Here is a 12,163-nt window from a genome sequence, read left to right as displayed (position 1 = left end):
CATCTTATTTCTTATAAAACATGCGATAAAACTGAAATTTCGAATTCGATGTATAGTCCCACAGATATTTCTAAAACTTATGCCCAGCTCTCTTTAAATAGCAGCACTCCTATAAACTTTCTCTGAAATCAAGTCCACTCAGCAAACCAACATGACATTTGTACAATCGATTTCTCTCTCTTCGACATCAGATTTGGTCTCTTCGGGTAAATTCTAGAAGTTTAATTTGTGTTGTCTTGTGGTTAATGTTTAAGTGGGTAAATGTGTCTTAATCGGCTGAGCACGCAAACTTGGACCTTAATTACATAATTTGGGGAACATCACCAATTTAGATAATTGAGTCTACGTTCTAAATGAATAGTCTTCTAGGCTTTGAGGGGCTTTGGGATTCAGTTTTATTTCCTAGGTCTTAATTTGAAGAAACGACTAGTAAATAGGAAGTCACTTGACCTAATTAACTTGGTCTAATAATCCCAAAAAATCAAAAAATGGAATAAAATGAGTAGATTTAAGAAAATGGGTCTATAATTATTAGACTTAGAAATTTTGTAGATTAGGGCCTCTAGGCTCACTTTGCATATTTCTAGGCCGTAAAGATCCACTCGGTCTTTGGGCCTTTTGACCCATTTGCCTCGTCAGGTCGAGTTTGACCCACTTAGCCTGATGTGTTGAAATTTCAAGTTGTCTTACATATGTGGATGAATGATATCTTGACTAAGCCCTTGGCCCGTTAGATGAAACAATTGGCCTTTAAAATTAAATTGGTAAGTTAAAAAGTAGATCGGTGGATTAGGTACTGATTCGGGCGAGAATATGGCTTGCAAGTCGAAATAGGGCCCTCAGATTTGGATATCAAGTTCAAGGCTGACTAATAATCCCGTAGAAGGTTAGTATCATGACCCTTTAGTGGATAATAGGTGACTTACTAGCCTAAAATGCTATAGTGGTGACTGTATCCCATCCAAATCCCAAGTATCACGGACTAATCCAACTTTTAAAAGCCGGGTTTCACCCTTGACGCTTACAAGACAATGATAGGAAAATCAAAGCAAATTAAGCTTTGGAATGAATGATCTACGAGTTCGTTTGCCCGCAAAATATTTATATATTCTGACTAATATTTTGTATATATTTTACTAATATATCGAATTGTTGACTTATAGTAAATTCATTCAATTGATCCAGAAAACTATTCGACTAGCAATTTTAAGAGAAATGGGGCAAAGCATTTGTCCCATCATTTTCCTCTCAACCCCTTTCCATACCAACAGGGCTATGTTTGGTAGGCAGATAAGAGGCTGAATTGGATTTTTAGAATCCTAATCCTGCGTTTGGTGCAAACCAAGTTAGAATTGGGATATGCATATACCACATGGATATAGTATTAAGTAGCTAATCCCAAAGACGGGGTGAATTAAGGTTGAACTAGAATACGATTATTTATGAAAAGACGAAAATGTTCAAACGACGGTGCCTGCGAGGTTGTCGACAAGCACAAAAGTCTTCGACGACCTCGACCGGGCGGTGACTGCCGAATCGGGGAGCCACCATCGTGGAATCGCTCCCTCCTCTCTCTCGTCGACACAGTGTACACTATTTTCATCTCTTAAAAAAATCGAAAAAATATTATAAATTTTAGAATTTTCTCAAGAAAAATTCTTTTAAGGGCATATTAGTCCTTTCGGTGTCATAATCCTATCCCAAACCTCTAAACATACTTAAAATTAGGATATTTACCATCCCACTTTTAAATTTACCAAAATATCCTAGGAACTTCAAATCCCATCCCATCCCACTCCTATCACCATCCCTAACCCTACCACCAAGATAGCCAAAGCAGCCCGTCCCCATTTTCGGTTACGTTCTCATCAATTCCTTTTGTCTTCGCATCATATTCATGATCAATGCCATATCACAATCCCAAACACGAAGCGCGCAAATACCATCTTTGTTTTGGCGATCTGATCCAATCCCGACAACTAACACTAGATTGAAGATCATATTCCTAGTACATTTTGCTCCCAAACCATCCCTCCACCAAGAACCAACTAGCCAAAATCGTCCATTCCGAGAGACCACGGAGAGCACAGGTGAGCAACGATCTTAAATTATTATACACAGAAAGTACAACAATTTAATTGACTGACCAAAATTCAAGCCCTCAACTTTGTGGCTAAACTGAAAGGTTCATAAAAGCCCAAATGAAGCAACAGTTCCATAAATAATTTCACTACGGGCTCATTTGACTGAAAAAAAGGCTGAGTCCATGAAGAGCTAGTAGACATCTGCACAGAGCAAAATTTTAGCTAAGCTGACCGCTGGGCAAGTGGAAGATCTGATTGCCCCGAACGGGAAGAGCTGCTGACATGGGGCAAAGGCAAGGCCTTTGAGAACTCATTACTTGAAGAGCCGCCACTGGCCTTCTTCAACTGTCCAAGCAGTAGTCGGGCCTCCCTGAGCTCGTCTTCCGCTGAAGGCCCATGGCTCTCCCAAGCATCGACTACCCGCTGCTGAAACTCAATTGCTAGGGCATAGCTGCAAAAGTCCAAGAAACAAACACAGGCTTGAAGCTGATTGACGCACACAATTTGCAGAAACATTGCTGTTTACAACAAAAAGAAACAATGTGCAATGCCAGGGCATGCTTCTCATGGTAAAGTTAATTTAGTAAACAGTAGCACAAACACAATGCAAACTTCAAATTATCAGAACATTAGAGAGGTCGGGAAAGTTTAAGTAATGTAATCATAATCCATAAGTAACCATTATGCCTAGTAACTTTACTCGGCTTCTCTTCCGTACTCAATACGAGCAGGAGGAAGACTTCAATCTCTAAAGGAGAATCACGGAAAATTGCATCCTTGCTCATTTGGATTGTGACCAGAGACAGATAAGGTATTCTTAAGAGGGAAATTTTATCGAAATCCTCTACATCCTGAATTACAATGAATATGGAAGTTCCACATGAAAAGTGCATCCACGAACTTGCAGGAGAACACCACTTATAAACAGTTTGAATATTCATTTAGTGCATGTACAAATGATAGCAGCAGCTTCAACAGGAAATAAACATATCAATGACAGAAATATGGAATGGAGTGAAATAGAGATTATGTCGTGAACCATCATAACTAACAGGTAGTAGTTCATGGATGTAACACAAAAGGAATAGAAATTAAAGCATCTCAATTCCTTTACCTTCCCATAGCACTGTACGCTTTTGAAAGGTTTTGACATGCCTCGATCGAGTCTACATGGTGTGGCCCAAGCGCGACATCCATAATATCCTTTGCCACCGCAAACATCTGAGCTGCTGACTGGGGCCGCTCAAGCTCTAAATAAGCTGCCCCCAAGTTATTGTAAATGTAACCGATCCCGAAATGCTTCGAACCGAAGCACCCTTCCAACCTGTCTGCAGCACCCTCCAAGTATGGAATTGCCTGATGAACTTTCCCTGTTAGCAGGAGAAGCCACCCGATTCTTGCAGATACACTCCCTTCAGAGTGCTGCTCCTGAGGGAGCTTCTCCAGCAGGGCGAGGGCTCGCTTAAGTAACGATATCGCAGGCTCAAACTCATTCATGGTTTCATACTGCATAGATATCTCCGAGTAAGCCTCGGCAACTTCCGAGGGGGAGGAAGTCTCTCTTTTGTCGAGAATTCCACACGCAATTTCCAAGCACCTCTTAGAGTCTGCTAACTTGTCTTGCTCGGTGAGGGCCTTTGCCATGGAGATGAAGACCAGAGCCCGCGTCTCGCTGTCTTTCTCAGTCTTTTGGACCACTGCCTTGAGGGTTTCGATCGCCTTATCGTGTTTTCCCAATGCAATCTGAATATTCGCGGCCTCAATCTCTGCTCGGAGCAGATCAGACCTCATCCCCCAATTGTTGAGAACCTTCCGAGAGAGCTCATTCTGCTCGAGGGCCTTCTCGTGTTCCTCCAATCCACTGTAGATCATCCCGAGAATCCTCCTGTCATGGGCAACCTCGACGGAATTATTCCCCAAGTGATTCTTATGTATCTCCAGGGCCTTGAGGCCGAAGGGCAGGGCCTCCTTGAAGTTCAAGACAGCAACATAAGCATCCGCCAAATCCCGATTCGGCTTGCCCAGCTCCACGCTGCCCTCCTCGAACATCATCTCCTTAATCTCCAAGCACTTTCTAAGGTTTCCGATTGCTTCCTCCCTCCTCCCCATCGCAGTCTTCACATTCGCCAACTCGAGCAGCACGGCGTGATGAACAGGGCGAACGTCTGCAACACCGACCGAACCCTCTTCCTCCAACCGACCCAACAACCGATTCGCCCTATTCAAATACCCCAAACTGTCATTAAACCTCTTCAGGCCATAATTAGCCGAACCCATCAAATGCAAAGTCATGGCAAGGAGCAAATTGGGCTTCCCGTCGCCGTCCAAAGCCCTCAGAGCCCGGCCAGCATAATCCAAGATCTTCTCGGGGTCCTCACCATCCTGATCGAGCTTGAGCCCGATCTTGAGAGCGGCCAGACCGAGCTCCCTCTCGTTGAAGGAAGACTCCATCATCTTGAACGCGCCGAGCATGTCGTCGAGGGTCTTCGCGGACTCAAAGGCCTCCTCAAGCTTCGATTTTTCCTGGAGCTTCCGCTGCCTCGAGGGGAGCAGGGAGGTGGGTGGCTCAGCAAGAGTGTCGATATTCCGGGAAGGGGTTGAGTTGAAGCTGCTGCGGGTTTTGAAGAGCAGGCCGCCATGGGAGATGGAGCAGGACTCGGGGATGTAGCTCCGGGAAAGAATGGAAGGGGAAGAAGGTTTGGGTCTCGGACAGGTGAGTTGGGAGAGAAGAGAGGTTGAAGCTCTCCTCATGGACATGGCGTCAGCCTGCGAAACTACGAATTTTGCTTCAGCCGGTTGCGGGTTTGATCGCAAAACCCTTCACCGCCAAAATGCCTTCTACCCTTCGGTTGGATTCTGGCGACGAATAGTAAAATGGGGGTTGGCTGAATACGGCGTCGTTGCGAAGCAGCGGTATGTGCTCTCAAGGACTGGTGTTTTTATTGTTTTTCTTCTTTAATTATTACCAAGGGGAAAAAAAATTAGATTTACTTTTTATTAATTAAGAAAAAACACATTTAGTTCTCAATCTTATTTTTCGTCCTAAACTTTTTCGTTCACTCTTATCCTTGACGTTATACACTTTGATCACTTCAATTCTTTTTTCTTTTTGTTTTTTGAAAAGTTAATCACTTCAATTCTACCATCTACTTTTTGTTCAAAATAATTTTCATTTTAAGAAACAAAGAAATTGAGTAAAAGGAAAAAATATTTTTGAAGGTAAGGGAGAGGAAAGGGACAATGGGGACCTCGCCATGACCACACACAACATGACCCAACAAGGTGGCTAACAGGACCTTTTGATACCAGAGGGAGGTTGCCTTGACTCTCACCCTTTCTTTCTCCAATCACCGGCTATTTTTATATGTTTATATTAATATATTTTTGTGAGTTTTCTAAGAGCAAAAATGCTAAATTCTCCTAAAATGTGTTGTCTAATAGTCCTCCAGATACTCGCGCATATTAATTAACCCTTGGATATTGTATAAATTACAATTAATATATATAATAACAAACCCTCAAGCCAGCGTATTATATTTCTACTTCATCAAAATCAAAATCAAAATCACATTCTTCCACACTGCGACATCATTGGAATTCTAGTAGCCCTCTCATGTCGATATATCAACATCTTATATTTTAAAATTCTTTTAGAATTTTAATGACGTAATTTCAATAAATAGTTTACTATTAAACTAGAGTTTTCTATTATTATTATACGCGATATATTTTTTACACAATAAATTAAATATATCAATCATCTATTTTAAGAAAAAAAATAAAAATAATTATCATATATATTGGTTGAGTGCTATATATATTTATAATATATAGTTGACAGATACTCATATAAGTAAATCCTAAATCCATTTATGAATTTATTTATTAATATATGATATATATATATATATGTATATGTATATATGTATATAGTTGAGAGATGTTTTAGTACGTATGTATCTTTTATTTAATTACGTTAATAATTGGAAAATTAATCTGAATCAACCAAAAAAGATAAGTTTACATGGTATCATATACACAAGATAACAGAACCGAATTTAAAGGAAAATTAGTATACTTAATTATCTAATTGATATTGAACTCTCTATATGCAAAGTTTTTTCTTCAATGAAACTATATGTGAATTTAAATGAGCATATCGAATACACCAATTTTTTTAAAGACATTTAAATGATCCATTTTCTTTGGCAAAAAAAAATGAGCCATATTCTCTAGACTCATGGATCTATAATATTTTTATCCACCAAAATAATTAAAAGATTTATTTGTCAGTTCCCGTGTAAAGCAGGTATTCATCTAGTTTATACTATTGTCAATAAGACTTTTGGATTAAGAGGATTTTTAAATTAATTATTAGGATTATATATCTACATTCTTTTAAAAATTAAAATAATCAATGAAAATTAAGTTTGGAAAGAAAAGTAATTTTGGACCGAAAGGGGATAGTAGGACTAAAATGAAAAAACATATAATAATAAGGGCCAGGTTGAACAAAAAAAGAAGAAAATATTTAAGACGAAAGTGAAAAAGAGAATTCTAATAGTACTGTAGATTAAATCTGCCTTTTCTCTACCTATTTCTTCCCTCGAACTTTTCCCCTTTCGTTCGCTCGGATACTTCTTCCCTCAACCTTTTTTTTTTCCTCATATACTTGTTCTCTCAAACTTACCTGACGTTTAATATATTAAGTGCTTATGTATTAAGTTTCATTTGTCATAAAAAGAAATATATAAAAAGAGGGAAAATTTTATAAGAATGAAAAAATATTTTGCTAGGGATGGTGCATCACCAATAAATGGAAAATGACTTATTTCATAAGTTATATATATTTTCGCTTATTGATTAAGGAGCTTAGACCTTCATCTCTCATCTTTCCCTCTTTCTCCAATTCATTTTTTCTCATAAGTAACTTGTAATTAATTTTTGAGCACTTATTTGATTTTGTTGAAATAAACACATGCTTAAGTAGAAAATCAATTATTTGTTAATCATAATTTCTAAAGTTACTTTTGTTTCGTTTGGCGTCTAAAAGCTTTCAACTAAGTCTGTGATCACCTTCGCTAATCCATCTCTCAAAAAACTCAAACTCAAACTCAAAGATTAGTCGCGCAAGTGTGTATATTTTTGGGTTGAAATGCAGGCTGAAACCTTGCGTACAAAAAGTGAAACGAGGCATGAAGACTTAGACAAATCACCAATCATCAAAATATCTAGTCCAGCAGGGCATGGGTCCAACCAACGAACCCCAATGAAAAGCATAATTGACAACAATACATATATACTTTCATCTTATTAAATAGGTTTAGATAAATGAGTTACTATAAAAATATTTTCATCAAATTAGAATTTCAAAACTGACCAAAAAAGCTACGTATCTGCATAAGTATAATGTTCGACTATTATTTAATACGAGTTTTGAGTAAGAAATTAAATTAGTCCATAAAAAATTAAAAATTCACAATGTTTACACAGACAAATTAGCAACGTATTTATTTGTTTATACGAAACCAAATAGCATAAGTAAATATAAGGGTGGGACTATACAGCTAATCCATCCCTTCATAGGTTGGTGGACAAAGCTGTCTCCTTAGTTACTTTTCTCGCATTCCGTATCTACTTAATTAAAATTTATGTTTTTGCGCCTTCATGACAAATTCTCTCCCCATCTATTCCAAGATCTTAAATGATCATACATCTCATAATAACGTGATGAGAAAGAATTATTAAAAATTAAGTATTAGGTTTTAGATTCAAATCAAATTTTAGAATTATGAGACTACAAAAAATTATTTTGGGAGGATTTTATAAGTATTAGGTTTTGCGTCATTTCACCTTTTTTTAGTCCTCTCATTTATAATTTAAAAAATTCTTCATTTTTATGTTTAGATCGGGTAATTTATCAAGATGGTTACGAGAAAGAACATACACATTTTTTAGCTAGTCCTCTTATTTGCAACTTAAAATATTTTTAGATTATCAAGATGCCTATAAGAAAGGAAACACATGCATACCTCTTGCATTTCTAATTTTTATAATAATTCTCCAAGCTTTCCATCAAAGCAGTGAATTTCTATTATGTCCAGTTTGATACAAGGGAATGGAATGATATAGAATGATATTTTATCCTTTCATTCCATTTCTTCGTATGTTATTATTCTTAAGAGTTAAGAGAACCATTCCATTTGAAGGATAATTGTCCTTTAATTTGATGGAATACTCTTTTCTTCGAAAAATTTATAGAATGCCCGTTCTATCAATTCTGCTGAGTTTTATATAATCATATATATTTTTAAAATTTCTTATATCTAAAATTATATCTATATAAAATGATATTGTCACGACCCGAAATTTCGACAGAACTTTCCCTAAATTTGGTCGATATCCATTATCACACAAACTATTCACATCTAAACCTACGTTCCATAAGGCCTAAATATATATATCCAATCCAGCAAGGTCTAATATGTATATGCATCTTAAAGAGAGTATTTTCTCTTCAACCACATCACTAAACCAACTACACAAAAATTTCAGGTCGTCACATATACAAATACGTTCTATGCAAAAAGAATACTTATCATATAACTAAGGTCCCTACCTAGTTCTCCGAGCTGATCCCCGATATCAAAAAGTAGTCCTTCCGCGCAGCTAGAAGTTTATCTGGAAAAATATATGCAGGGTGTGAGCTGCATCTCAGTGAGTACTATATTCCAAAGCAAAATGAATTATTTATTAAATAAATATTTAACTGCTAACAACTGAATATTCAAATAAACAGTACAATCACATCTAATCCAACTATTCGCTCCCTTACACAGATATACGGTATATTTTATACATATTATACAAAAAAATAATTTTATTCAATAGGGTAACTAAATTTAAATCCTACTAACAAATACACACAACTCTTCCAACCATTTCGCTAATATCCAATAGTCCATAAATTTCAAATATCCATTCATTAGCATTCCACTTCACAACACAACCACCTGACATATCGAACTCTAGCAACCACATGGCTTTCACAGAACATCTGTAGACAGTTTCAACAATCATCACATCTCCAACAATCTCAACAATCATCACATCTCCAACAATCATACCAGACAAACAGTAAACAACGCAACCGATCAATATAGCCATAGGGTTTCAATTCCATTGCAACAGAGTTATGACGGTACCGTGACCCCACACTCATCCACAAATTCCTCATTTCATTTCTCATAAGCGGGGGCTGCCCATTATCCTCCGGCAGTAGGAGTCTAGGCGTCCATTTTATATCCCGCCGGTTCAGCGGTCTAGGCGTCCCTTTTGTATCCCGCCGGATCAGCGGTCTAGGCGTCCCTTTTGTATCCCGCCGGACCAGCGGTCTAGGCGTCCATTTTATATCCCGCCGGATCAGCGGTCTAGGCGTCCCTTTTTGTATCCCGCCGAATCAGCGGTTTAGGCGTCCCTTTTGTATCCCGTCGGATCAGCGGTCTAGGCGTCCCTTTTGTATCCTGCCGGATCAGCGGTCTAGACGTCCATTTTTGTATCCCGCCGGATCAGCGGTCTAGGCGTCCCTTTTTTATCCCGCCGGATCAGCGGTCCCATGGCTATAATCAAACAACAATCACAAGCATAAACAAATGCAACCATGCCTTCGCACCTCATATATCATCATACACAAGCACAATATCAATCACATTACAATAGTACCACATTATCAGCACATATCTCATACACAATCAACATATACAATCACACTGCATATCTCAAGTCAAAGTGAAACATAAAGGGCAATCTCTCTCAAATTCTTTCCCACCACATAGCAAGACCGATTCCTTTATCTAACTATCGCAACATTCTTGTTGAATAATTTATATAACTATTATCCATCATTTTACAAAGGAATATAGTATTCACTTAACAGATATATATATATATATATATCATTTTACAATGGAATAAGGTACTCACCGAACACCCAACGTATGGTCCACTGAATTGAGCCTTCAAAATGCTTGCTTTCAGTCTCGTCAACTTTTGCCCTTGAGAATCTCGAGAATTAACCAACTTCAATCTTTTATCATAAGTAATGAATAAGTTATTCAAATAAAAGATAACTTGGGCAGCAACTAGCTTTCCTTTAACAAATAACCAATCTTATTCCATAATCTATTATATTCAAATTTACAAATTTACCAAGCTGAAATGGTAACCAAGACATAGGAATCCAACAAAACCAACCATATTATTTGAAAAGAGAACAGGTGGAAATATAGCTTGTAGGTACTGACTCTAAATTAAGTTAAACCATCAAGGGAATGAACCCATATATATCTGAAAGAAAAGCAAAAATGAAAACAATCAAAGAATAAAAGATAATCAGTGGCTAGCTTCTGGTCTTTCTCAAATCATCAATTATATAGCTTCCTACCCAAAATTTGTCTAAGCAAATGAATGTGAATAATTTGCAAATCAGTTGATATATCGACAATAACTCCATACGAGCATTTCCCCTGCTTCCTAGCTTTCCACTCAAAAGAAAATATTGATTCAACTATTACTTCTAACTCCAGCTAATTAACCAATTCATTTTCCAATTTAGTACTTTAGGCAATTCATTATCGATTAATTTACAACAAGATATATCGAATCAAACGCAAGAAGCTCAACACAAGAATAAATTAGAATCATCAGAGTACATTCTCAAGAAAATTTATTCTTACACCCAGTAGCAAGGTTCAAGACCCAATTGGATATTTTGGCCATAAACTAACACCAATAATACTACTCAAACTCCTCCATTGACCCTTACAAAGAATAATAATCTCATTTGTTCTAATTCCTTCAGCTCAAGACAAATTAATCATAGCTAAATCCATAGACATATTTATCTTTTTCCACCCAACCAATTACGTCAATTGGAATCATCATACATAAGATGAAAACATGAACTCAATCCTACATTGAACCCTATCACGCTTTCATTTAAACAATCTCATAAAATCAAAATATGAACCCAATCAGTCAAGTCTATACACTCAATAGCAATTAGATAAGCCGAACATTTCAATTCTTATTTAACTGTATAACCCATTAACTTTATTAATCTTTTTGCTCCCTCAACATCCATAACCTAATCGGTTTAAAAACAAGACCAATTGACTCTAGAGATGCTTAATAGTAAATCATAAATCACGAAACATCAATTTATAGAAAAATCCATATCAATAGTTAGAACCCAAAACCGAACTGAAACGAAGAAGAAAATGGCTCAATTCGCACCTAAACTCAATGAATAAGAGTGTCTAAGGTTAGGAGAATCAACTTACTAATCAAGAACCCCAAGTTTAGTCATTTTCCCTTTCAAAATTGGTTCGACTCGATCGTCTTCCTCGAGTTTGCTCAGATCCCTCTCTCTCCCTCTCTGCCTCTCCTCACTCTCTGTTTCTTCTCTTTCTTCCCCTCCCCCACCCCCCCGAAACAGAACAGAGGAGAAAAGAAACAAAAATAAATAAATGAATGAAAGAATGATAAGGCGGTGGAAGGTGAGGGGAATAGCTTGGGGCCACGTGGAGCCCATGGCTCCATTCCCTTTTTATTTATTTATTTATCTCCCCTGATGCTTCAGCCATACGTTTATAATATATATCTATACATGTATATAACATGTAAGTAAAATACTATTTGAAATTAAAAAAAAATATCAAGTCTCACAGATATCTTGATGAATAAGTTTATCTACTTAAATAATCTTTTCATATTATGAAATTCGACTTAAAAATCACTATTTTTTCTCAATATAACTGTATTTCACTATTTAAAATGTATTTCATTCATTTTCATTATATTCTCGGGTACAAAATGGCACTAAAGGAAATAACAAAACGGTGGATGCAAGGAAAGGGTGGCAATATGTGACGTGTCGTATTTAAACAAGTCGTGTCTAAACGAATTCGTGTAAAAAAACTGTAAACCCGAACACGACACATTTAGTAAACGTGTCACGAATTTCAAATACGAACACGACACGTTTAATTATGGGTTGACACGGATACAATACGTCTAAC

The 12,163-nt window shown here is 37.1% G+C and overlaps 1 protein-coding gene across 6 annotated transcripts; it reads right to left on the bottom strand.

The window, feature by feature from the left end:
* Positions 1-2,091: 2,091 nt before the first annotated feature.
* LOC116187693 (protein KINESIN LIGHT CHAIN-RELATED 2) lies at positions 2,092-11,572 on the bottom strand. Of its 6 annotated transcripts, none has more exons than XM_031516590.1 (5): positions 11,426-11,572; positions 10,068-10,170; positions 8,704-8,765; positions 3,199-4,850; positions 2,092-2,535 (listed from the first exon to the last, which is right to left on the bottom strand). In XM_031516590.1, the coding sequence occupies exons 4-5, from the start codon at positions 4,839-4,841 to the stop codon at positions 2,307-2,309; spliced, it is 1,872 nt and encodes a 623-aa protein (XP_031372450.1). In that variant the 5' UTR covers positions 4,842-4,850; positions 8,704-8,765; positions 10,068-10,170; positions 11,426-11,572; the 3' UTR covers positions 2,092-2,306. The 6 variants fall into 6 exon arrangements, 4 of the variants coding, with proteins under 4 accessions (XP_031372450.1, XP_031372451.1, XP_031372452.1 ...); XM_031516591.1 differs by having other exon boundaries at positions 10,068-10,147; XR_004152121.1 differs by lacking the exon at positions 3,199-4,850.
* Between the last annotated feature and the right edge of the window lie 591 nt (positions 11,573-12,163).

Source organism: Punica granatum, chromosome 8 (genome assembly GCF_007655135.1).
Source record: "Punica granatum isolate Tunisia-2019 chromosome 8, ASM765513v2, whole genome shotgun sequence".
Taxonomy (NCBI): Eukaryota; Viridiplantae; Streptophyta; class Magnoliopsida; order Myrtales; family Lythraceae; genus Punica; species Punica granatum.
Note: the sequence above shows the minus strand (reverse complement) of the source record. Positions and strands in the feature narration are given on the sequence as shown.